This window comes from Lynx canadensis, chromosome D2 (genome assembly GCF_007474595.2).
Source record: "Lynx canadensis isolate LIC74 chromosome D2, mLynCan4.pri.v2, whole genome shotgun sequence".
Classification (NCBI taxonomy): domain Eukaryota; kingdom Metazoa; phylum Chordata; class Mammalia; order Carnivora; family Felidae; genus Lynx; species Lynx canadensis.
The window spans coordinates 32,801,177-32,828,515 of record NC_044313.2 but is presented as its reverse complement, the minus strand read 5'-3'; the positions used below and the strand labels follow the sequence as shown (position 1 = coordinate 32,828,515).

Genomic DNA, 27,339 nt, shown 5'->3' with positions numbered 1-27,339 from the left:
AGGATGAGAACATGCAATTCTCTCTTTGAATCTTTGTCTTCTGCAGGCCAGCCTTGGCCAGTAAGATGATGAAGAGAAGCATGCTGGGTCATGGTATGTATGGGACACTGGCGGTCCCCAGACAGCCAGCTTCACCCAGGGTAGGATGCTCCCATACAGAGTGTTGGACCAACTGATAAAGACTCTTATGTCTCTTGCCCCAATCAGCTTACTCTCAGGGCAATCACCTTAAGCTCTTTCTTTTCCCCCAAATAAGCGTGCTCCCTCCAAGTTCTTGAAAAATGTCATTTGTATGCACGGAAACAAACCCTGGTGTGTGTTCTCTGCATTACTGCACACGGTTCTTAATCACAGCGTGGAAGAACCACCCCGGGAGGCTGTGTGCCATCGGCACTGTATCTGTCATGAGTGTGAAAACCAGTGACGAGAGGCTTAGGTACCTGCGGGCTCGCGGTGGCACTACGACTTGGGGAGGAGGAGAAAGGCAGGTCGATGTAATCCACGGGGTTTTTCACCAGTGGCCGCTTGATCACGTCCACATAGGTGATGGGGAAGATGCCTTGCCGGGACGTCCCTGGGATCCTCCCTTCGTACCAGTTCTCGTCCACCTGTCGGAGCAGTGCAATCCTCTCACCCTGTAAGACACGGCGAGGCAAGGGTCCTTGTCCCAGCATGCCTTGGCATGCCTGAGGCCCCCACCTGCACCCTGGGCCATGCTTCATCAGTTATCACAGACTTTGTTCAGAGAAACCTTCCTTGCTAGACCCGGACGAAACCAGGATCATCGAGATGGGGATGCTTAACAGCAGGAGAGCTACCTGGAGGCTGGGAAGTCAAGCTCCGTCTTGAAATATTTCAGATTCATTCCCCCAAGCGAATAGCCAAACGTATGGCTTTTGCCTCATTTAACACAAAATCGATACCCAACTTTCTCTAAGGCAAAGGTTTTGGAGGGTTATCTTTTTCCTTCCTTTTTATAACTTTAATTTCCCCTGTATCATTATAGAAAAGTTAAAACACAAACATTAAGCAGAACATAATTGTTGCCCATGAAATGATCACTCAGGGAAAACCACTGTTCATATTTTGATAGATGATGTATTTCAGAGATTTAATTCCATGCATGTGAATTAGACTTGCACATATTTTTTGCTGTTGTTACAAAAATGGAGTCTGCGCTGTATTTCCCTTTTCCAACCTTCTACATACAGTAAACCTCCTTTCTCAAGGAATATAATTCTACATTTTTAATGGTTTTGCAGCAGCAGCTGAAGGGCCCACTGCAGGCTATCCTGTTGTACACACATATGACGACCTAATTACTGGTTCCCCCATATTGGGCATTTAGGGTGCTTCTAGTGCCTCTCTTTTCCATAAGGCAGCTCATCTCTTTTGTTGTTACTGCTTTGTTTGTTTGTTTGTTTTATTTTTTAAGTACACTTGAAGCCCAGCACAGAGCCCAATGCGGGGCTTGAACTCACAAGTATGGGATTAAGACCTGAGCTGAGACCAAGAGTCAGACGCTTCAGTGACAGAGACATTCAGGCACCCTTAGTTCATCTTTTTCTAAGGCGTGTGTTGATTTCCCTCTATACTCAATAAAATCAGTCACTAGTAACTGTAGCAGTCCAGAGAGTTCTGACACGTGAAGAGAGCATCTGATCCTTGGGAAAGACGGCATCCATGCATAGCTTACTTGTCTGAAAATGAGCACGCCGAGCTCCTCGAGGGCAGTGAGGAGAACCCCGCCATCTCCTATTCATTGAGCACTGACCAGCTGCTGTGTGCCACTCTGGGGGCTTCACAGAGCCTTTTAAAACAGCTACAGAAGAGGCCCCTCTATCTTCATTCTACATATGAGCAAATGGCAGCTTGGAAAGATTCTTTAACTCCCCAAAAGTTGCACGGCTGATAACCTGTTAACTTTTGGCTTCAAAGTATTTCAAACTTCTCTTGGTGTCAAAGGACTTGCTCTTCTCTACGAGGGCGATGTTAATATAGTGTGAAACCTAGTCACCAACACTTACCATGTCATTCGGTGCTCAATAAATATTGATTGAAGAGGTCTAAGATTCCAGAAATACTGCCGTTAGTCAATGAACTTAATGTAATTAACCCGTGACAGAGACTGGGGTTTATTTTTTAAATTCCTCGCCTCAGAAAATTCTCCAGTTGCCTTTAATGCAATCCTTGATGGGGCACATCTCCTAGGCATAGCGATGGCACCACCAGGCTATATTTGGCTGTGACGCCACTTCCCCACCAAAACCCGGCCATCCAACAGAGCCCCAGAGCCGAGAGGAGAGGGCGCCTACCTTTCTGAAGGACATTTCTACTTGTGTATCACCATTAAAGTTGAACTTAGCAATGGCTTCTCCGTATTCCAAAACCTGCACTGGTGCCAACTTCTTGGGCTGTGCCTTCTCAGCAGGAGGAAGAAGCTGAGAAAGGGAGAGAGGCAGAGAAGAAGGAAAAGAGCAGAAAGCAGGGGGAGGAGAGGAAGGGAGGAAACAAAACACAAGGTCTTGGTAAGTAAGTGGTGGTTTGGGCACGACGGGGCTCTTCCCCGGAAAGAGAAGCTACAGTACCTCGATGTAGGTGCGCGGGAAGATCCCCACCCGGCCGTGATGCTCTCCTTCGTACCAGTTCTGATCAATCTGCTTATAGATGTAAACAATGTCCCCCTTCTGCAGAGGAAGCTCCCTGTCGACAGAGGGTCATGGCATTTTAGCAGATGTTTCAAAATGTGGAAGATGAAGACACTCCAGTTTTTAGCAAAAGGAGACTTCGAGTGAGGTCAAAGGGGACAGATGATAGAAGAGGGGGCTCCATATTTGGAAGTGAGAACCCCACTCTTCGGGAAATTACATCTCTTTTGGCGTCTTTCCAGTTTTCTGTGGGACGGATGTAAACTTTTTTTTTTTTAAGATTTTTAAGTAAATCTCTACCCGCAACATGAGGCTGGAACTCATAACTCCGAGATCAAGAGTTGCATGCTCTACCGACTGAACCTGCCAGGTACCCTGAAAGGTTTTTTGAATTAAGAAAAAAAAGGACTTCAATCTTTTTCCATTTGCATCAAACCAACAGCGTGGGAAGAAAGTCTCTGACTGCAGTTTGAAGGGGGGGGGGTGCCTACTCTGCAGTGTGCCAGGAAGTCCCACGGTTATGCGACGGGTGCTGGCTCAACAACGAGGGCACATCTGGAAGACTTTACACAAAGTCAGCAGTGTGCTGAATGCAGGAACAAGGCAGACTTTGTGGGTCTCACACTGGTAGACAAGATTCTAATCCTGAGGAGGCCCGTGAAGGGGACCTGGGGCATTTGTCTCCGTAAGAAAGAATGTCTTTGGCCAATTTTTTGCTATAGCTCTCCTCGCCAGTGCTCTGAATTCCCTCCTCTCTTCACTCCCCAATCATGGACACATGGATGTGTGACATGCTCAGCATATCCACTCCTGCTGGAGATCTCTATGCCCCCTGCTTGGCCTCCCTAAGTGATTTGCAGCTGGAGACGGCCCCACTGGTAAACAAGGAGGAGGATAGCTTGCGGAGGGCTGAGAGGTCTGCAGTCATGGCCAAAGGTGATGTACCATGGGGTGCTTGGGGCTGCCATCCTTCCTGCATTGGGGACCACATGCCCATGTCCCAAAGAACCACATGGCAAGGTCTGGTGGTAACAAGGCTTGAGAAACAGTAATATGATATACTTCAGATCTTTTCCAGAGTGTCACCACATGTATTAGTACAGTAGAGGCTCAGAGAAGTCCTGTGGGTAAGAAACCTGTTTAACTTCGTTGAGTTGAGCACTCCTACAGAACACTTTTTCAAGTAACATACTGTGGAGAAAAGTAGAACCCAGTGATTAAAGATGTTTAGAAGACTCAAGTCAATGGATATGTCACTTGCTCTTCTATTTTTTTTTTATTTTTTTAATGTTTTTTTTTTGAGAGATAGAGAGAGAGAGAGAAAGAGAGAGAGAGGCAGAGAGAGAGGGCAACAGAGGATCCGAAGCAGACTCTGTGTTGACAGCAGCGAGCCTGATGCGGGGTTTGAACTCACGAACTGTGAGATCATGACCTGAGCCAAAGTCGGATGCTTAACCGACTGAGACACCCAGGTGGCCCCTGTCATTTACTCTTTTAAAAAAAAAGTTTTGTATGACTTCACTCATATGAGGACTTTAAGAGACAAAACAGATGAACATAAGGGAAGGGAAACAAAAATCATATAAAAACAGGGAGAGGGACAAAACAGAAGAGACTCATAAATATGGAGAACAAACTGAGGGTTCTCCAGGGAGAACAACTCCTGCAGGGGTTGTGGGAGGGGGGATGGGCTAAATGGGTAAGGGGCACTAAGGAATCTACTCCTGAAATCATTGGTGCACTATATGCTAACTAATTTGGATGTAAATTAAAAAGAAAAAAAAGTTTTGTTAACTGTTCTAGGAGTGAACTTGGTGTGATAATAGCACCGAGTCAGGAGGAAGGAGCCCTCTCTCCAGCATTAGCAATACTGGTAAATAGTGACAATTCTGTCTCCATCAGCCCTCTTCCTCTCTTCTGACAAGGTCGCTCTGAGGACAAAATTGTTCTAAGACATTTTAATGAAATCTACACAAATATAATCATCACAATACCATTCAAAGATTATGTGGGTCTCACTCAATTCAAAGAAAAAAGGGGAAAAGGTATTGCATGATTAAACTAAAAATCAATTTATATACCTCTGTTATCTTCTCTGGTTAAAAAGAAGGGGCAGGGGAGATGCTGACTTTTGCTACATTCTGCAAAATGTTTTATAAGCATTGCCTCAGCTGCCCCGCCAGAGTGGCATTTTTATGCCCATTTTATAAATGAAGAAATTTGAGGTGGAGCTTGGTGACCCTGTTCATGGTCACAGAGACAGTAAGTGGCACAGTCATGACTCACGCATGGGGCTTCCTGACTCTAGAACCCATCTTCCCAGCACACTAGGCTGCCACTTCTCATGAGCCGATAAGCTAAAGGACTAGAGTAATTACAAGCAAACCCAACACAGCAGATTCGTACGTAGGTCCAGGAACTGTGGCCTGGTCACGTTTAGTGTTAGGAGAAGATCAGAATTATGGTTGTGTGGGCTCTGCATGGCATTTCCCAGCGTCCAGTGATGGAGAACTCTCCCTCTCATCACCGAGGATGGAGACGTGGGGCCTCTATCAGCAGGACGATGGGATGGCTGCTGGTATTGCCACCAGCGGAAACTCACGGCCCATTTTAACCCATAATTAGATAGGAACTGAGTAAGTTCCTCGTGGAATCCAGTCTGTAGTAGCATTTGCCAAATTTCATTCCATGGAGATAGAAAGGCTTCCTGGTCATGTGAATTTAGGTAACACTGGGTTAAATGAGCTCATCAGGTTTCTTCATTGAAAGCCTTCTAGAGCTATTACTACGTCAATAGCAAAGTCTCTGGGGAGAAAGGGGCATGGGAGATATGGAAGCAGTGGTTCCCGGATTCCTTTCTAGCATGGAATACTCTTTTCAAGAAATATTTTACACAGCTAGCACTTTGAGGAACATACTTAGAGAAATGTTGGTTTTCTGTGGGTTCCCATAAGCTTTGAATGTCGTAAGATGTTGTAGCAAAACCGAAAAAAAGTTATCTTCCTAGAAACTGGTTCTGGTTCTTCCAGAGAAAGAGTGGGTCAGATTTGGCCTCTGCTTCATCAAGGAAACTGAATCCCTGTATAGGAGGCAGCAGGGTGGCATGCATATGGTGGTAGGAGCCCAGGCTACCTGGATTTGAATCCCTTGCCTCTAGCACTGACCAGCTGGGGCGAGTTCCTTACCCTCACAGCCTCTTGGTTTCTCCATTACTATAAGGGGGTAATAATAGCACCAATCCCAGAGGGTTCTGGTGAGGGCTGAATCAGTTAACATATGTAACTTGAATAGTCTTTGGCACGTAGTAAACTCTATAAATTACTGTTTTGAATCATTGCTGTTTTTCCTCTATCTCTTCTCTACAAGTGAGCTGTGTTTCAAAGAGGCAGTTAAAAATAACAACAAAGTGGTGGTACTTACTTTAGGGTCTGAGCTTTAAAGTCAAATTTGGCTCTGGCAGGTCTCATCTAAACACAAGAAACAGTCACAATTTAAAATCACAATTTATGCACAATGGAAAGGACACATTTTCAGAAGTTTCCAGAAAGCAAAGCAGAAAAATTCACTCTAACTAGTTCATTCTGGTGTAGAAATCTGGGCCAAATTCCACTTATCTGACCTCAGTAGAACATTAGATGAATGTTTGATCAACTATGTCATGCATGAGAATCTCCCCAAGGAGGGCCAGATTTGGGGAAGAGATGCTTTGAAAAGTCCCATAGCTGAAGTGCTGTTTCCCCAAAGCTGACCATGACTATTAAAAACAACAACAACAACAACAACAGCCACACACACACACACACACACACACACACACACACACACCACTCAGAAGTCCTCAGACATTCCTTATCTACTGTCTCCATCTTTGGGGGACATATTCTATTTGTCTGACTTAAAATTATGATTTGCAAGTGGATGAAACCCTGATTCACCTCTCATGTCATCTTTGACTCCATATATTACTCATGTTCTGTGAGATCACCTCAAAAGCCAGACAGAGCAAGCCTTGAGTTCATTCTCTTTCTCCAAGGCTTCCCTCCCTTTTGGGTATTCCTCTCCCTCTGGATCCCCCAGGCCTGGAAGTCCTCCTCAGATTCCAGTTCCTCAAGTCTGTCGCTAAGTCACGCCAGCCCTCCCTCCAAAACCACGTTCAGGTCTGACCTCTAGTTCCTACACGTACAAAGCTTCCTTTGACTTTGTGTTCTTTACGTTTCCATCTACGGTCACTCAAGAGCACAAATAACATTCTCAAATATTTCCGTCTGTCACTTCCTTGCTTTGAAGTTGGCTGAGCCTCTCAAGTGTCCCTCAGATCAACTCTCAATTCCTAACGTGATAAGTTAAGGTCTTCCCCAATTTCACACACTTCCTCTTCAATATTAGAGGACAAAGTGGGGGTGAGGGGTGGGAAATGGGAGACTCAGTGAGGAACATAAAATGGTATTTAAAAGCTCCATCAAGGGGCGCCTGGGTGGCTCAGTTGGTTAAGCGGCCGACTTCGGCTCAGGTCACGATCTCACGGTCCGTGAGTTTGAGCCCCGCGTCGGGCTCTGCGCTGACAGCTCAGAGCCTGGAGCCTGTTTCAGATTCTGCGTCTCCCTCTCTCTGACCCTCCCCTGTTCATGCTCTGTCTCTCCCTGTCTCAAAAATAAATAAAAAAAAATGTTAAAAAAATAAATAAATAAAAGCTCCATCAAGCTTAAGGTTAGGTCCGAAACCCCTCAGTGATATGTCCCTTATGTGAAGGCCCCCAAAGCTGGGATCTTGTAGGAATTTTCTTTAGGGTGATGAATTCCCGACAGGAATTTATTTTTGCATTTTCACGTCGATGTTTCTATCTGTTCACATATATAGTACAGGTCAACTAAACGACTACTTTATAATCAATGCCACACAATTTCAGTGCCCGAATTTGTATCTGTCTGTGACCAAAGAGCACAATTTAATAGTTGCAAGCAAATAAGAAAGATGTGGAATGAATGATAAATGACAAGTTCGCAAGAGAAGGCCAGATGACCAACACTGTAAGGACAAAAATTTCAGGGATTCCAATTAAAAAACAAAAACAAAAAACAAACGTGGTGGTTACCCCAGGACAGCCAGCTGTAGAGCTGTGTGAACTTTAAAAAATGTATACCAAACAGCACCATATTCACACTTTGAGTGGCAACTGAGTTCAGGCAAAATGATATCACCTGTTGGTTAAATTGAGTTCTACAGGTGTGCAATTTACTACTTAATTTGTAAACTGGCTTAGGCCAATACTGGGGATTGGTGAAAACAAAAAAAATTTTTGCCCATTCAACAGAATCCACACATTACTCCAGGTTGAGAAACACTGATTCCATTTAACTGCTAAGACGTGTCATGAGTCATTGTTGCCTATACAGAGCATCATCGCCCTGTTTATCTGTCTCTGTCTCCCTGAGGCCTAATCCATCCCTCCCTCTCTCAGCTTGCACAACGTTGTCACTTGCTACAACAGACACAACTGCCAGGAGGATGCCTCTTCCACTACACTCCCAGCTTCCCAAGGACACAGCCTGAGTCCTATTTCTGCCTCTGCACAGGGTCTCGCACAGAATTGGTGGTCACTCGGGTTCTCCTCAGTGGGGCTGATGTCCATTTACACAGCCCTGTGCACCCGGGACTTGCTGGTCCCTATTTTCCCGTGTCTGTCAGTCAACATCTAGGGTAGTGATTCTCAGGGCGTGGTCCCTAAACTGGCATCACCTGGGAAGTGGTTAGAAATGCAATCCTTGGGGCCCACCCTAGAATTAGAACCTTTGCGGATGGGCCCCCTAGGAGATTCTGATGAGCGCTCAAGTTTGACAATCACTGCTCTGGAAGGGAGGCAGGGTGGGTTAGGCAGTTGGCCTGCTTCTTTCCGTGGTTGTGCTGCCCCAGCTGCATTTTCACATGCCTGTATTACCTACACCTGTAACCATGCAGCCCTCTGGTGCCTTCCAGGTTCCCCTCCTCTCCATCACTTGCAAGCAGGTGGGCCTGTGAATGCGGATAATCTGTCATCAGAGCCTTCGGAACAGGGTGGTTTTGAGGAGCTGGAATACTGGGGAGCTGTCTCTCCCTGGCGTCCGAGTGACTTCTGCCAACTTCTGCCTCTTCCTTGTTACATTTTCTTTTTCTCTGTCACCTTAGAGCCTCCTTTCCCCTTCCCTGCTCTCCTTCCTTCATTCTGGTTCTTTTCTTTGTCACAGAAACCTTCCACTTCTTTGAAAAACAAAACAAAAACCATTTGATGAATAGCCAGTGCCTCTGTCACTCAAAAGGCAGAAATGTGAATATTAATCTATTACATCTAAAGATTATAAAACTATATATGCTTTGGTGTCACTCGCCCAGTTCCCTGCCTCCCAAGCCCCAGACACACACACTTCCCCAAAAGGAGCTAATCCTTAGGGAGCCACTGAGGGCTACATGGCAAAACATACCCTGACACAAGACAGAGCATTTGGCCAGCATAAGAATTTCAACATGTTGTCGGGGTGCCTGGGTGGCTCAGTTGGTTGAGCCTGACTTTGGCTCAGGTCATGATCTCACGGTTTGTGAGTTCGAGTTCCATATCGGGCTCTCTGCTGTCAGCACAGAGCCCGTTTCGGATCTTCTGCCCCGCCCCCCGCTACTTGCACTCTGTCTCAAAAATAAACAAGACATTAAAAAATTATTAAAAAAAAATAATTTCAACATGTTGATCTTAGTGCAGGAGGCCAAGGCCCAGATAAAATCACTTCAAAGGTTTATGCTTTCTTTATGCCTTTTGTAATATTAAGTTTTATAATCTCAGCTGAGAAATGTCAAAATTAAGGGAACAAACGCAATGTCTCTCAGAGGGCTCTCTCACTCTGTGTGGGCTTGTCCTAACTGCAAAACTCTTTGGATTTCAAAGTTTTTCAGTGAGGCTGTAGCACTGCTAAACACCCTTTACAATTAATTCATCAGTTAATACTGAGCGGCAATTTCATTCTCTGAGATTTCGGGACCTGTGTAAATGGCGTAAGTAACACAACGCTTGCTAACTTTTGTAGTAAGTTTCACAACACCATCTCTTCAAAGAAGACTCATAACTGACCACACTGCAGTTACTAATGCACACGCACTAAAATATAAAGTTTCTAGGCAGAATGCACAGGCAGCACAGTGTCATGATAAAATGCAGGATGTAGAGGACTGGGTTCACGAAGGCAGGCGACGCTCTAAGGCATGCAGTGGGGGGTGGGGGGGGTGTGCCAGCGGATCCCGGTCCCACAGCCAGGCATGCTTGAACATACAGAGCAAGGACATAATGGGACTCATGTCCATGACCAGCCGCAGAAGAGCCAAAGCAAGCCTATGGGGGAGCCAGGATGACAGATGCCATTTGGAGAACTAATTTGGCCTACAGAAGGCGATGCTGAGGGGAGGCAAGCATCGCTTTGGGTCAAGCAGCAGACTGAGGCGACCAAAACAGACCTCTGACCCAGATTTCCTTTTTGCCGTATCGTCTATATTGAGGAGGTCCCCAAAGCGCTCATTAGTGATAAACTGATGGTGCGTCGGAATGACGCCCGTGTGGCGACGAGCTGCAATATCGGCCTCTTCTTGCTCACGCTTAAGTCGTCTCTGGTCCGCTAAAAGTTTCTGCCATGAAATTGCATAAAATGGGCAGTGAATCATCTGGTCCAGGGTATTGGAAAACTGCCAACGACACAACTGAGGAGACAGGTGCTGGATCAATAGGGAGGAAGTTCTGAGGGGCAGGCGTCAGACGGGCTTTATGGCCACAACTACTACATCCTTGGTGTAACCACACTCCATGCGCCCTGTGTAGTAGGGAGACAGCACTGCACGGGAAACATGGGGAGCACTGGGACATGGGGGAAGGACGAGTTCCAGACAGTTACACTGCTTGGAAAACCATCCTCTGGCTCAGCCAAAAGCCTCCTGTCCCCAGTACATGGCAACAAAGCCCAGGTCCCCCAGGGGGAGGTGCCCGGAGCATTCACAGGCATGCTGGGCTGGAGGTGGGGGGCTGGGAGTGCGAGCCTCACCTCGTTTAGGCAGTGATGAGTTCCCAGTGTATTCCCTTGGTGGGGCCAGGGCTGGCTGATTCCTGCTACCCAAATCTGGGCCCTTACAATGCAGGACCTACGACAACTAGGTCATTTTTGTGCTTCCTTAGTCTGTTATTCTAATATGCTCTGTAGAGATGCCCACTTCAGAAAATACGGCACCCCTTATCGGCTGGCCAATGCTTCCTCCGGACACAATTTTTAGGAGGCCTTTGCATGTGAACTAAAAGCTATTTATGTGACTGGCAGACAACATCAATTACTTTCTTACTGTACTTTTTACTTAACTGTTCTTCATTAGGTGAAGTGAAGCTGAGTTTAAAGGAGTGATGTAGAATATAAACACAGAAGATGAAGAATAAGGGTACCTGGGTTTAGAAGAAATACACTCTCCTCAGTTAAGGAACTGGTCATCTATTTCTATTTTTAAAGGCTTTTTCAAATAATTCAACAATGTTGCATTTTACCAAATGTTCTCATTTCCTATTGAAAATTCTCTGGAATAGAATTTTAATGTGTTTTCTTATTCCCTACCAGTTGCACATTCCTGGGATTAACATTCCTTATAGAAAGGCATTAATTAGAAATGGTCATTCTTAGCATTTTCATAAGACATTAGTCATCTTCCAGCAGGCAATTAAATGCCTCAAGGGATATCCAGCCCCAAAGGATGGTGGGCCTGATTTATCCATTTTTCTCTAGGGTCTGCAAATAATCAAGTAACAACTCATTAAATGGCTGTGGGATGTCCAGTGCTCAGATAAGTTGTTGTAAAGATTAAATGAGAAAACACGTGAGAAAGTGCTTTGCAAAGCCCGGTGCTGTCAAAAATCTGGCCCAAGAATCTGGAGCCCTGGTTTCCAGCTGTGCCTCTTGTGTCAGTTAACTTGCTACGTGACCTTGGGCAAGTCTCTACCCCACTGGAGTCCTTTCCTGGCTAAAACAAGGGCTTGGCCAGAGGACTACTAATATCCCTTCTAGGACTGACATGTTCTCACTTTCAGAAATGCCACTATCATCAATATTAGGAATAAAGCATTTGCACAGAAAAACGTCAAGACTGACACTCCATTAGCTGGAAGTGTGAGTTGTTTCTGTATCAATGGTAATGGACCGAGGTTTGAGGCTGCCACGTCCCTGGTGCTTGGGCCACGGTTACATAAAATCAGTGAAAGTGGACAGCAATGGAGCAAAGCTCCCAACCCAGTGTTGAGTCTGACCTCAGCAAATTCATCATTCCCACAGATTAACCACAGAAGGCAAATACCGTGAATAAAGACACGACATTCTTAAGGATTTGTGAGCCAGCCTTATTCAGCAAACAAGCTGGTCACCTTGTGAACGCATCTTATAACAATTGGTAAACCGACCGAGTAAAATATGCCCATGTGGCAGGCACGATTCTATTCACAAAGCTTTCCATGTTGGATACTAGTGTTTATACTAATAAAATGGAATGTCACCTTCTTTCACTTTACATAGGTGGGACCCTTGTATCTCAGTGACAGTGACTAGAAATGAAACAGTGGCCTGACGGACACTCACTGTAAGTCTGTACATCAAATGATTCCTTGTTTTCTCCCCTCTGGACAGGTGTAAATATCTTCATGAATATGGTGTTATGCCTGGAGAGGGGGAGCACTATGGTCTTTTTGTCCCAGCAGCAATGACTATCATCATCCAGGACCCCTCCCCCTTCAAGGTCAGCCTTACCTTAAATCCTTAAGGAAAACCCACCTTAACTCTGAAACCGCTCAGCAAAACAGAAAATAGGAAAAGGGCTTCAGACGTTATAGGGAAGGGGCCAGAGTTGTATACACGTGAACACTGTCCCCTACTGCCACCAGGTTCAAAGCCATTCTTCCACTTCTTAACTTGATACAGGAAAATGGTCATCGGAGATGGTTTAATCTACAGGACCCTTTCCCCTGGGCATGCAAAGGCCAGAAAGCATGCCTTATAACACCACTTTATCACAAAAGAAGCTTGGGATTTTTGCCCATTTAGCCGATATGCAGAACTACCTCTTCCGAAATCCTTTCCCTGCCTTGTCAGTCATTCCACTGCAGTACAGACATTTCAGCAGCTGCGAGAAGATGTGTGCATCCTGAATTTCTTGGGGGGGGGGGTTCCCAACATTTACTAGGGTATCTCTCCTCCTCCTGAGTTAAAGGCAACTTCGTCAAATTGTTTTATAAAATGTATCATGGTGGTTATTATTTCTGTTTCCTCTTTCTCCTGCTGCACCCTTCCCAGTATGAGTTGTGCTTTGTGCCAAAGAGGGGTGGGCAGTATGGGAAAACACGTGGGTGGGTTTCCCTAGAGAATACCAAAGTGGGTATGGGGAGGGGATGAGAGGAGTGGACCCCAGATCCCCTCATGCAGTGGTAGGCAGCCTCTTTCTGAACCTCTCCTGCAGGGGCGCTAGTGAGACTTGGCATTTCGAACCTAGTGCCTGTGGCGAAATAAGTCCTACTTTTTGGAGAAGCGGAACAATTGAGCTTAGGTCACATAAACACCCATTTGTTAAAATGCCAATTTTTGCTTCCCATTGCTAGGTCAGGTCACCTCTGTGACAGATGACTAGAATGTTTGCTTCCTTCCTATTTTTTATCTGCATAAGAGCTAAGAGATTTTAGAGATGGCATTTACCTCTTTATCATCATGGCGCCTTCGAATAAATTCTTCCGTGGATTCCAAATAATCAGCAGGTATAAAATGTCTTGGTGATTCTGAATCTTCAAAACAACAAAGTAGAATTAAAACAGGCAAAGATTTAGTGGGAAACCAGACTGGGATAAGATTTTACCTTTCATCCGTTATAAATACCAAGTTTTTACAATCATGGATTATTGACCAATAATCAAATTCTGAAGGACAAGAAAAACCAAATTCCTTCCCCCTCAGCCCCACTTTTTGGATTTCCTTGTACACTAGCTCAATACAAAGAAAACGAATCAGAAGGCAAAAAGTGAGCAGAGAGAGGACCTTCTTTGAAAAGTGTCCCTACTAAGAGGCGTGCAGGACCTTACAGGGACACACCATACAGTCACACACACACAGGGCCACTGAGAGAGGCTGCCTCTCAAAAAACCGCAGGGGGACTGAGGATTGGTGTGAACTGCAAGGGGTTCAAGAGCTCACATTGACGAATTTCTCAGATGAGCTAAACGGCCAATTTTTCTTTCAAAACAGAGTTTGGTGGTTAGTCTAAACGACATGGGGGGGGGGGGGCTTTGTTTTTAAAGAAGTGCAGCCACTACGAGCCATGATTAATTGCCAAGCAAAACAAACAGAAAACAAAGGACAGACCAGAAAATGAGCACCAAGGGCACACGGGAGGAGGGGACAAAGCAAGCAAAGTGGAGAGACGGGTGAGGGGAGACTGGGCAAATACACAAAGGCCACCTCCAAGGGATGTTCCCAGTTCACTTTGTGGGTTGTTGTTCCTGTCCAGGCCATGGTCTGAGGACGGCATGGAGTTGCCATTATTAAAGGCCCTCAGGCAGTCCTCTGGGACCACAGGTCTTCCCTGAGGGGGCTCCAAGATCCGGCTCAGCCTCGCCATGGTGTGTCGGGAAGACAGGCGTTTGGGAACCGAGGGCTTCCCCCTAGAGGGGGTCTCGTCCTGATGGGGCTGGCTGGGAAAGTCTGGCTTCTGGCCTGCCAGAGGGGCTGAGAAGTCACCAGAGGGAGGCTGCCTGGGGTGGTACTGGAGGGGCTTTTTCAACCGGAAAGGGAGGGGGCTCATTAGGTAGATGTTCCTGAGGAGTGTGCTCCTGTCCCCTCTGAGATCTGGGCGCCAGTCAGGCTGCCTGGAGGTCTGCTGCTGCTCGTGCTTCCGGATGGTAGTGAAGCGGGTATACGAGGCCGGGCAGGTGCCCTTGCACTTGGTGAGGCGGTGCTTGGGGAAGTCTCCGTGGACACTGCCGCTGCTGCCCTCTCGGCTGTCGCTGGAGACGTTTGAACAGTGGTCGAGCTCGTCAGAGCAGGCAGAGAGGGGCTCAGAAGGCACGAGGCCCCTGAAGCCCAAGGTGGGCTCGGCCATATTGCCACACGTCGGGGAGGCGTAGAGCCCCCCGGGGTTCATCCCGTCCATCTCCCTGGGACGGAGCTTGGTTGACTCCAGGAGGGACTCAGCCGAGCGGGCCGAGATCAGGCCCCTCCGGGACAGTACAGGCGTGGGGGACTTGCTCAGCCTCCCGGACAGGTCCAGGGACGGCATGGACCGGGACCGCTGGATCAGCTGCTCAAAAGCTGTGATGCGGGAGGAGACGGTGTGCTTGGGGATGTGCTCTGAGCCCTCCTGGCTGGGGCCCAGCTCACCCCTGGCCAATGTCAGGCTGCTCCTTTCAAAGTGGGAGGCAAGATCTCGCACGCTCGAGGAGGAGATGGAACCCAGGAAGAGGCCAGCTCGGTTGATCTGGTGCATGTCCCGATAGAACATAGTGAACTGCAACCCGGCCCTTCTGGAGAGAGGGCAGGGCCTCCTGGCGCTGGTGCCACACTCCTGCAGGCTCACGGTGCTGCTCGACTTGCTGTCCCAGTCCCGCCGGGAGCGCGTGAGCAGGTTCTCGATGCTCCCACCCACTCGGAGGGGGAGACCTCTTTTGGAATCATTCAAAGACAGTGAAACACAAAGGTTCTCACAGCTCTGAGCCTTTTCTGCTGGCAGTAAGACGCTCTTCTGTTCCTGCAAAAGAGCGCTGGGAGCAGAGAGCCTGGGTTTGAATTTAGAGGGAAGGATTTCCGAAATGCAGGCTTTCGCAGCGGACAGGGGTTTCTTGTGCTTACACAAGGGGCCTAACGCATTGCTAGTGCTAACCGTTCGGCTAGGAACTGAAGATGAAGAAATCATGTGAGCATTCCCACCTTTACGATCCACTGGAAAGCATGCAGAATAAAATAAACAGACCCATTAGGTTAAAGCTGAAAGCCGCTTAAAAAAAAAAAAAAAAAAAAAGAGGTCACATGCTCATTTGTCATAAGGGTTTTGTGTGTGTGTTTTTTTTTTGTTGTTTTTTTTTTTTTTTTTAGTTTCCAGTCGATGTCCGGAAGCAAAATAATCTGTGCTGCAAAGCAGGTGCAAAGATGCAACGGAAAACGGCCACCCTGCTGGAGATATGGGAGCTAAGGTTCAGCTCCGTTCTCAGAAAAGGGAATCAGAACAAGAGAGAGAGAGAGATGCTTTAGGGAGAGCAAGGTTGGGGTTCAAAGGAAGGGAAACCACTAATACCAGAAAGAAAAATGGCCGGTGACAAACTAGGGGAGGGGACTAAGGCCTCCAAGGCCTGGAAATGGACCTGTGCAGGCAAAGGATATCCTCGTAGCTGGAAGTCACCCACTGCTGACATCCTGATAACGGGCGTGGATGGGTGACAGACACCCAGATAACCGTGCGGATGAGCCAGAGCCCTGCAGGCTTCCCCCAGTTACCTTTAGTGGAGGCCGAGCTGGAGGGTCGCTTGAGCCCACTCAGACCCTGGAGAGGGATGTCTCCACCTTCCAGGACGCTTTTATAGATCTGCCTCTCATTCTCCAAACTAGCAAGATCCCCGGGAGCCCCATCGGATTCCCTCTTCACTGCATGGAAGTTGGAAGAATATATACTAAAGACAGTGGAATTTTAAGAGAGAGAAAAAAAAGAATGGAAGTTAGAATTTTTAACATTTTTCTAAAAAGCACATTACCACCTGAGGGCAAGAATCACACTTCTTGGCATCCTGATCAAACACTGTCCTTTCTAAAGGGCAGTCTTACTTAGAGCTCTTCAGACAACACAAGTCCAATGGTGCCCCTGAATGCTCAGGAATCGTGCTGGAACAGCAAAGTGCTCTAACTGAAATGATGGCATTTGGGGGCATCCCAGTGGCTCACTGGGTTGAGTGGCCGACTTAGGCTCGGGTCATGATCTCGCAGTTTGTGAGTTTGAGCCCCTTGTTGGTCTCTGTGCTGGCAGCTCAGAGCCTGGAACCTGCTTCAGATTCTGTGTCTCCCTCTCTCTCTCCGCCCCTTCCCCATTCAAGTTCTCTGTCCTCTGTCTCTCAAAAATAAATACGTGTTAAAAAACAAAGAAAGGAAAAGGAAAGAAAAGAAATGACGGCATCTGTGCTTTAAAAGAGTAACTCTGAGAAACTCTGGGGAGGGAGGGCTGGGAGAAGGGGGCGGGGAGGGCAGGGTGGGTGCTGGGGGACAAGATGGCACAGCTGAAGACATGAGCGGAGCCTCCTCTGACATGTTGCCAGCCAAAGTTGGTGACTTCAAGTTCACCACTTGGATTATTTCTCTGGGTTATTCTTCACAAGCACTTTGGCTGATGGAGCACTGAAGTCAACAATTATCCTGGGTCTCCAGGAAAACCGGTCACCAAAGGGGAACCTGGGATTCTATATGCCATTACTATCCCAGCCACATTTTGCACCAGCTTCTTTCAATATTTGTAGTCAGAACCTTTTGAAATATAATAGGAGTATAAACTCTTGCTCATTTGCATCTTCTGTTTATTTTTATCTTGTTGAAATTCTAGGTATTTTTGCAAGTTACCACAAATCCTTTTAGGAATGAGGTGGGGTACAGAAAAAATTAAGAGCACTTACTCACTGAGCCCTTCCCTTCCCCTAATCCTTGTTTTCTACGCCCTCACCCACTGACACACGGAGACACACATATACACTCACTCAGATAGTGAATGACCTCCTTCCCACAAAAGTACTCAGGCTTCTGCTAGGCTGCTTTTTAGTCCTACTGAATTTGGTTTACTAGTATCCGTATGGATTTTTTAGCTCTGAAGATGCAATTGCTTGTCCCAATATTTTATGATGAATATTATCAAGTGTATAGAAAAACGTAAGGAATTATATAGTGAACCCTCGTATCTTCTGGAACCCCAGATTCTACACAGAACACTGGACTGCATTTGCTTATCACATACCTATCCATCTCTTTCCCTCTACCCATCCATCGATGATGGGATTATTCTTACATACGACACAGCCTCTGGGTCCCCGTGGTCACAGATAATGACAACGATGACTCTACACAACATGGTGAGAGTTGTGTATGGGGGAGGCTTGACGGTCATTCTCTCTTTAATCCTCACAAACAATCCAACTTTTCCCATTTTTGGATGGGGAAAGGAGGCACTGAGAGATCAGCACTTGTCCAAGCAGCCACTGTCCGTGCAATGGCAGCGCTGGAACTTGAGCCTTGTCGTTGGGCACCACATGGCACCCTCAACTGTACTTTTATATGTAACATTTCCCTACAACCGAGGAGGCAGTGCCTTCCAAGAGCCCAGGCTTGCACAGCACAGGAGTCCTGAGGATGCTTGAGCTCCGTGTCACTGTCAAGTGTTACCTGCCATGAATGTACCCCTGGGACAAGTGGCCCTGGAGCCCAGGAGTCAGAAATGGAAAAGAGGTGGAGACTCTGGTAGAATAGGCCATGTCTGCACCTCAGGGTACATAAGTTCCGCTGAGCAATCCCATTGCTTCTAGCACTGGTGACATCCCTCATGGTAGCCACCACTTCCTAGCTCCTTACCATGTGCCCACCACTGGTTTCCAGAGCTTTCCATGTTCTATTTCAGGAGACTGCCCAGGGGAGTCAGGATTCTCCGAGGTCCTTCTCCTCACTCTCTCTGGCCCCATGTCAGGGGATCAAATGCTTTTCCCCTTTTCTCAGCCAAGACAGGAGAACATTACTGAACACTTAAGGGGAAAGAAAATCAACTCTCAAAGCTGAGAACTTAAAAGCGTGCGAGTGAACTGGGTCTACAGAGCAGCCTCCAGGGTGTGTCTCCAAGAGAAGAAACCTCTGGAAGGGGCACGATACAACAAATCCCTTTCTCCCAGGCTGTGCCCTTACTGGCAGGGGGCCCGCGAGCGGGTCCATGAATACACTCAATAAATATTTGTTGAATGAGTACGAGGTCAAATTCTCTGATGGTAAAATTGGTACACGTGATCTGATTAAGGATTTGCTTCGATTTATGCAATCATGTTTTTAGAAATTCTTTCACAAGTATAAGAATTTCATCACATCTACTTAGGCTCCTGGCTCCTGACATTTGGGACCATGGAGTCATCAGAATGGTGGCAACAGTAAGACTGCAGGGACTTGGCACGGCCCAGGCCTAGGCTGGCTGTCCTTACTGGCACCCTGGTCCCCGATTGGAGGTGCCCACTCCCACCCCCGGAGACAGAGGCATGGCTCTGCCAGGCTCAGAGGCCTGGGGACAAGGGCTGCCACCCACACAGCTTCTGGCTCTCCTGTTTCTACCCGCAGGGGTGCTCAACAGTGTCCCAACCCTCCTCCCCACCCTCTGATTGACACGGCGTCAACTCCAGTTAGAGGGCAGGACGACCCATAAAGGTGACTTACCAGCTGGTGGCACTATGTGCCACTTTAAATAAATGCAAGCTCATCTAAGTTACAGGCTTTAATTAATTAATTAGCTAATTAATTAATTAATGAGAGAGGGTACAAGCGAGCAAGGGGCAGAGAGATGGGGGGAGAAAGACAGACAAGCGGGGCTCACCTGAACTGGGGTTTGAGCTCACCTGATGCAGGGCTCCAGCTCACCAGATGCGAGACTCGAGCTCACAAACAGTGAGATCGTGACCTGAGCCAAAGTCAAATGCTTAACAACTGGGCCACCCAGGAGCCCAAACTACTGGCTTTAACTCTGAATTTCATAATTAAACATAAATCTGCCCCTTATCTCAATTTCCCTTTTAGAGCCTACCCTCTTTTTGGTTGCAATTTCTGACTTTTCCTTCAGCTGTGGTGATAGGACAGTCTCTTAAGCCCTGCTGGCCTTGGTTTGGGGTTCACAGACCTCCCTCAGCACTGGGGAGGGACTGAAGGAGGTTTCTACCCTGCTGTCCTCTGAAGTGCCTCAGCCTCGGTCAGAATTTCCAACACGGTCTTCTCCAGATCTGCCCAGCTTCATCTGGTCATCACTCTGCCATGACTTCATACCTCTCAGCCTCACTACTTGTCAGAAATCCCCCCCTGCCTGCAGCCACTCTACTTTCTGGCTTCATTCCATCCATTATCACCATTTTGTCCTGCTTCCCCACCAGAATGACAAACCAGCAACTCAGGAAACCTCTCAGAATGGATTTGCTATAGCTAATTGTTTTCTTTCTGATACCAAAGCCAACATGCTTTTTCCAGATGTGTAAAATTTCCCAACTGGGGTCTCCTATAAGTTCTGGAACAATGCTTTAAAATGTAAGCTGTCCATCAGATCTCCTAATTATTGGAAAGACAGACATCATTTGTCCCATTGCACCAAAGGGAAACTGAGGGCCAGAGTGCTGAAGGCAATTGTTGAGGGTCACAGAGTTGTTGGGTCTTTACTGTGTTCAAAGAGATCAGAGAGGATGAGAAAAGCCTGGACTGATGAGAAAGGCCCAATCAGCATTGGCAGCTACCGACCACATAACAAAACAAGCCAAGTTCAGCACTGGAGCTCAGCTCTCAGCAGCTTGGGCTGAGCCAGTTTTCAGTTCAAAGAGAGCAGCAGGCCAGGAGGAGACAGGCCAGACAATTCGCCCTCTGGCTAAGATGCAAAGGGGGCTGAGTTTCAAGGGGATTCAACGAAAACACTCGCTGGAAGAATAAAGTGAGAGAATGGAGTAATCCTCTTAGGGCCAACAACTTGCAACTGTATGACCAGGTGGGCTCTGGGGGACCCCAGCCTGACTCCAGTAGGCAATGTGCAGCAGATAAGGCTAACCTGCTGGGAAGCAAGCTGTTTCTCAAGTTCTTTCACCTGTAAAACTGTTAAGTATGGTAAGACTGTCCAAGAAATCCACCGTCAAACCTGTTATCATATAGACCTTTCTTCTGAGCTCCAGACACACACATTGAACTGCCTTCTGGAGAGCTCCACCTGGGTGTTGCTCAGGCATCTTAACCCCTACATGCTCCAAACCAAGCCCGGCTTTGTTCTTCTGTCTCCTCTCGCCCAAGTCAAAAAGCCCAGGGAATCAACCCCTTTCTCCCTCTCCTTGCTCCCCAAATCTAACCAGTTACCAAGTCCTGCTTCCTCCCTGTCCTACACAGCTCACTTCAGTCCCTTCCCTTGACCTCCCTGGCCACCGCCTCACCACCACCACTTCTGCCTCTTCCGCCCTGACCCCCTCCAGTCATCTCTGCAGATCATTGTCAATGATATTTCTAGAAAAGCTCTCAGTAGTTCATTCCACTGCTCATTTTATACACTCAAGTATTTCTTGAGCATCTATTAAGTGTGAATCACTCTTCTAGGTGGAGCTTCAACAGGGAACAAAATAGGCGACAAATTCCAGCCTCATGGAATTCACTGTTCAGAACCATTTGTTGTTTTTAGCAAGAAAAAAAAAAAAGCAACTTTTTAACTGTGGCTTTGGAGGAGGAAGTCTAGAAAATCTTTAGCCTTTGTACTGCATGAAAAAAATTACCTTTTATATTTACAGTATGTGATTGTTACTCTTTCTGGGTCCCAGCACTGCGTTTACCACACCAGATTCTAATTGTGATTTACCAGCCTGTGTCCCCATCACACTCTGAGCCCCTTGAGGGCAGGCAGTTCATCTTACTAATCTTTGCATGCCCAGTGCCTAGCACTGCTTTTCAATAAATACCAGTGGAGTAGATGATTCTATAAAATTAAATGCTTACATGAAGATTTCTGAAACATTTTCAAGGCCCAGGAGAGTTTCATATAGTTCTTCAGGTGATAATTTGTGCTTTCATCTTAGGTTAAAAGAAAGTGTTTTCTGAGGAAAAAGCAGCATGCTCTTGAGTGCCACTTGCTGGCCAAATAGAGAAAGCCTCTTTAGTTAAGCAAAAAATGAATTAGTGCTAAAGAATTAGTGCTAATCCATGTCAACGATGAGGGGCGCCTGGGTGGCTCAGTCAGTTGAGCATCCAACTTTGGCTCAGGTCATGATCTCACAGTTTGTGGGTTCAAGCCCTGTATCAAGCTCTGTGCTGCCAGTTCAGAGCCCGCAGCCTGCTTGTGATTCTGTGTCGCTCTCTGCCCCTCCCCGCTCGTGCGCGCGCCCCACTTGTGTGCGCATGTGAGTGCTCTCTCTCTCTCTCTCTCTCTCTCAAATAAAAGGAGAAATGACGATGATGAAAATCATCAGATCTTAAGTCAGGGCTGACTTAAGATCTGATAACTCTAGGGAAATAAAATACAAAATTGGACATTGTGACTGCAAGCATAAAAAATATATTTTTGGGGGTGCCTGGGTGGCTCAGTTGGTTTAGGCATCTGACTTCGTCTCGGGTCATGATCTCATGGTTCATGGGTTCGAGCCCCATGTTGGCCTCTATGCTGACAGCTCAGAGCCTAGAGCCTGGAGCCTGCTTCAGATTCTGTGTCTCCCTCTCTCTCTGCCCCTCCCCACCCTCAAAAATAAAATAAAACAAATATATATATATTTTTTGAAAGTAAGGACTGGTAGTTATACTGGGATATTGGGGCTATGGGTGAATTTCTTCCTGTCTGTATGCACATTCTTTTAACACTGTGATATGTAGTCATGTTAATTAATAGAATTCTAAACTGTCCAAGATACGATAAGAACGTAGATTTAAAACAACATCATCACTTCTCTAGTGACTCATTCTATCTATCTATCAATCTAGAATTTTTTTTTTTTAATCCCAATGTTTTTGAACCTGGGCTGTCCTGTGACTCCTCCTTCAGTCTTTGGGGTTAAGTCAAGTCTTGCCAATGTTTCTTTCAACACGTCCTTCCCAACTATCCAGTCAGAGGGGCCAGATTCAGTCTGCAAAAGTTGCTGGCCTCAGTGCTGAGCAAGTTGGATGCTAGTTAATAAAGACTCCCAGGCACATTCATTGATTCAGCAAACATTTGCTGTGCACTTCCCCGAGTGTCAGGCAGTGTGCTGAGGCTGGCTCCCCACCAATTCCAAATACAGAAAAACCTTACTCATTTGAAACAAACTGGAAGGAAACCTAGCCTGACTTATTGAAAAATCCCCAACTGGTAGGATAGCAGGAAGATAAAACTCACGTATTCCTGCCAAGTAGTTCATGAGAGCCAGACTATGGCTGAAACAGAGGTCTTTGGAGACCTATCTCAGTGACATAAATAAGAGTGCTTGATAAATGAACACAGCAAATATCTTTAGGTACACAAACACTCAGAACGTCTGAAAGCGATGTGCTCTTTTAAGCAGTTGCGTTAGCCCTCTTCAATCCTGCTAACACAGTATTACAAATAGTTGCCTACGTTGTTTTTTTAATCCCTCAGAACCAGTCAATTGTAGCTTGCTTTCTGTGAATTTACTGCCCAGTTCTGAGTCAGTACGGTGCAGATGAGAGTTTACGGCCAACATCATCCACTCTCCTAGAACTTCATTATTCCTCTTCTGGCTATAGCTCGGCCGGGTACCAGCTGTGGAATTGTGGGCATCACATGGCCTTATGTGCTTGTTTCCTCGCCTATAAAATGGGCATCAAAAATAACACTTGACCCTGGAATGGTGAAAGGACTAAGTGAGGGAATGTACATAAGATGTTAACCATACGGCCTGGCTCATAGTACATGTTCAATTAAGTCACTAAAATTACTTCATTCAAGACCTGTGCTCCTAACTTTGACAGCCTGTGGGCACTGCTTTTTCTTCTGAAAACTTTTACTTACGATTTTTTATTAAGTTATTATATTGATTGATTGTACCCTAGGGGGCCCAAACCTGAATACTTTTAATCCTTTAACCTCCTTCATTCATTTGCCACTTTGCCTTTTCAGCTACCAACATCCTTCCGGGTATGTGTTTTGCCCACAAGCTACTAAGGGACTGTATCTTATGCTCTTATTTTAACACTAAACATCGTGCGTTAGATCCAGTAAGAATTCACCCATTAACTAAGGCACATTGACAATTTATTCACCCGGCCACCAGAAGCAGCCTCTTCTGTGCCGTGTACTCTGGGGAGATGGGGAAAGGAAAGGAGGTTTGGGGGGGAGTCCAGGCAGAAGGGTTAACACTGGGCAATCCTGAAAACAGTAGGGGCAGGGAGAGATCTGGAGCAATCAGCCCAGCAATCACTGGGCTGTGTCAAGACTGTCAAGGGGACAAATAGGTGGCCCCAGGGACCAAGGAGAGTTTGCAGGGAGCTGTGGCCTCGAAGACGCCCTTTACCTGCAGGTAGCCTAAGGTCATCTGGTGGATGTCACCTCTGAAAGAACATCTCTGGGGACCTAGACAGCCTGGGACTTGTCATCCTTACAGCCGAAGGCACAGCCCAACTAGCTCCTTAATGACAGTGAGCCTCAGAGCCCCGAGTGGAGGGAGCTCAGGAAGGGGGTCCCGACACCATATCTGAGCTCTGAGGTCTATCGCACTGCTGGTCTGATGACCAAACCCGCATTAGGTGTGACAGACTTTATGCCTGGACTTTTCCAAGAAAGCAGGTAACTTCCCTTCTAGCTGCTGTCCTAATGTAGCTTCTCAATTTCTTACGCTCTGGGGTAAATTTAATCATAATCATTAACCCGTATTTATAGGGAAAAAATGAACAGAATGGATCTAGCCAGAGATTTGGTGACTATACTAAAAGAATTAAGATTTTTTCCCAATTTTCCACTGAAATACCCTAAACCCAGCTGATTGATTTTCAAATGAAACTACTCTCGTAGCATGCCTTCTTTGGCAAGGGAGGTAGGACATTCATTCCCAAGTGACCACAACATATGCCAGAAATTCCATGGACTCAGCTTTCAGATTAAGCCAGGCTTCTATTTGAAGAGGTGAACTTTGCTCACTGTGGGGTTTACCTGATGCCAATGGAACAGGTACCAGTTGTGCCTTTTCTCATCATATTTCAAAGAATGAGATGTGGATACGATGGCGACGAGAAGCAGCTCCCACCACAAGCTCCCAAATGCACTGGGTGCATCAGGTACTACGGAGATGCGGTCCTTGCCCTCAGGGAGCTGATAATTTATCAACAGATAAATTATCTTGTGTTCTTAACACAAGAGCATGATTCAGGTATTCAGCAACAGAACAAGGGCCCTAAGAGGTGTCAACATTGGGGACAGGGAGGCTCCGGGCCGATTTGTACCAGCTCAGTGCTTGCCATGTGCCGTGTAGGTGAGGGGTAGGGGACGGCACTGGAACGTGTCAGCCGTGTGGCAAGTAATCTGGCACAGGGTTCAGGATGGTCTAGGGAGGCGGAAAGGAGACTGGCGGCTACTCCGTGGAGTGGAGTGTGCACGCATCACCCAGGCAGAATCTGGACTGGTATGAGGAAATAAATCCACATCTCGCAAGTTAGCCCCCTCTTGGCTCCACCTTTCCCCGTGAGAGGTGCTGCCCGAGGACCCAACTCCCCGCCCCTTCCCCTTTATATCCAGTGTGGCCCGTCTCAGTCACACACCCCAACCAACAACCAGCAAATGAGTGAACTTTGATTCCAAACTCAGACAGACTCACACCCTAAAGGCAAAGATGCCCATATAGGAAAAAGCTTACAAAAATACTACAAGTCATCACAAAATTAATTTAGAAGAGGAAGAGAAAACAGAAAAATAATTTGAAGAACATTATCAAATTGCTGCTTATCACCAAAGCCACTAGACTGATGCCAACAAAACACCTGGGTCCAAAACATAGCCTCTTCCCATTTCTGACATTAATACAGTAAGCCATGTAAATGGTGGCAACTTACTATCCAGGAAGCTCTGAAGAAATTTCTGGAGTGGGGCTGACCGTCGAGCTCTGTAAAGGTCAAAAAAAAAAAAAAAAAAAAAGAATGTAGATCATTTATTTTTACCTCAGATACTCCAAGCCAAGGGGAAAGAGAGCAGCCCCTTTCCTTTCCCAATGTAGCCAACCAAGGACCTTTGGGAGATGGGGAGCTTGGCCAGAAAGGTCTAGGTGCTGGAAGCTTTCTGGGCCAGCGGGCACTCTCGCTCTCTGTGTGTGCTGGAAGATGGCCCCCTGGCTTATGCTTAAATATAGATCCGCAGAGCAGATAGCCCACCATTTGGCCAACATGCATTAGTGACGAGGACAACACAGCCTTCACCGGCTTATCCCCAGCCCTCAGAGCCCCTGGTCAAGCCCACCAGAGAGAGACTCCTTCATGCACCCAATGCCACATCCAGAGAGAGGATCACCTGACATCTTAGGTACAGAAAGTACAAAAATGCATTTGAAAAGACCACACTGTATTTAGATCATTTGTTCACCACTGCAGGTTTAGAATGTGGAAATGGGGGAGAAATGCAGTTTCATAAAACCCATGAATGACCACTTCAGTCTGAGTGGGGGAGCATTTTATAAAATTACAGGCCACTACCCAATAGAAAGAAAACAACCAAGAGCTACATGCAGAGAAAAGGCAACATAATTACATAGGTGAGGGTTTCTGTTGTCTTGGAGGAAAAAAGGCAAAGGGCTCAATTTATTTTTTAAAAATAATGTGATAGTTGAATAAATTGATGAAAAAGTTAACTTTTAAAGATACTCCTAACCCCAATGGTGATTATTTCAAGGGAAATACCCTATCTGGAGGGAAGGAGAGAAACACCAGGATAAAGAAAGGGAAGAGTGACCAAGAGGGAGGAGAAGACTGGACAGGAAGCAACCTTCATCAGGGCTCACCCGCCTGGTCCTCTGCCTGCCGAACACCCACCCTCACCTGCTGGGTCCTTTCACTTGGGAGGACACCTCTGCCCCAGGATGAGAACACTGCCCTCCCCCACCCCAGCTGCCCGTCCTTACTCCTCAGAGAAGGTGCGGCTCTTACCTCCACGTTCATCCTTCCAGCCCTCCTGCCCATCTCCCACCTTGGCACCTGTCCCATTCTGGGTGTTCATCCACTTTGAGGATGATTCCCTGGTCTCCATCTTGGAAAAACTTTTGCGTGACCTTGTGGAGCCCTCTGGGAACATCTTCCTTCCTTCCTTCCTTCCACAATCGCATATTTTCAATCAGTGCTGTACCCCTGGGGGACCCCCGGATTCTTCTCCACTCTGGCTCCCAGCAACTACTCACCCAGCAACCTCCCAAGATTTTTTTAGAAACCTCCAGTTTATCAAGTCCATTGACCTTTCCTCAGTCTTCTTTTGCTGACCTCTCTGGAGCACTGGGTAGTTGTACTTTCTTCAACTTCTCTGAACTGTTCACCCTCTGACTCTCCCCTTCTTCTCCTGTTCCATGTCATCCAACATCCCAGGGGGTAGCTGTTGTTCTCTCATCCTTTCCGTTCCCATGAGTCTCCTTCCATCTTTCATCTGCTCCCAGGGCTTCACCCATCACTCTCTTCAGGTGGCTCCAATTGACTTTATAAGCCCCTGCCTCTTTTAGGACACCTCGTCTTAGATTTCCAGCTGCCTACTGGATATTCCCTACATGATACCCAACCAATGCTTCAAAAATAAATCACGTAAAACTAACTCCATCTTACCACTGTGCTGATTTTCTCCCCATCAATCTTATGTGATGTATGAAGGTCCTCACCCCTCTGGCTTCCTAGCCAAAACCCTAGAGTTGCCTCTGTCCCCATCCATCCCCCAATTCTTTGTTCTACACACCAGTTAAAATGTCCTGTTGCAACTTCCTCTGTGAGTGCTGTCACAT

General features: G+C 46.8%; 1 protein-coding gene across 3 annotated transcripts in view; it reads right to left on the bottom strand.

Moving 5' to 3' along the window:
- The window catches only part of SORBS1 (sorbin and SH3 domain containing 1), a 189,983-nt gene that overhangs the window by 22,740 nt on the left and 139,904 nt on the right, over window positions 1–27,339 (bottom strand). The window contains exons 18-26 of one of the 3 annotated variants that reach the window (XM_036064312.1): window positions 25,424–25,473; window positions 16,157–16,329; window positions 14,129–15,604; window positions 13,373–13,458; window positions 10,122–10,289; window positions 6,069–6,115; window positions 2,589–2,703; window positions 2,316–2,441; window positions 441–635 (exon numbers count right to left, since the gene is read on the bottom strand). In XM_036064312.1, the coding sequence (XP_035920205.1) occupies window positions 441–635; window positions 2,316–2,441; window positions 2,589–2,703; window positions 6,069–6,115; window positions 10,122–10,289; window positions 13,373–13,458; window positions 14,129–15,604; window positions 16,157–16,329; window positions 25,424–25,473 (2,436 nt within the window). The remainder of the gene's footprint in view (window positions 1–440; window positions 636–2,315; window positions 2,442–2,588; window positions 2,704–6,068; window positions 6,116–10,121; window positions 10,290–13,372; window positions 13,459–14,128; window positions 15,605–16,156; window positions 16,330–25,423; window positions 25,474–27,339) is intronic. The other 2 variants (XM_030335628.2, XM_030335629.2) reach the window with 2 other exon arrangements.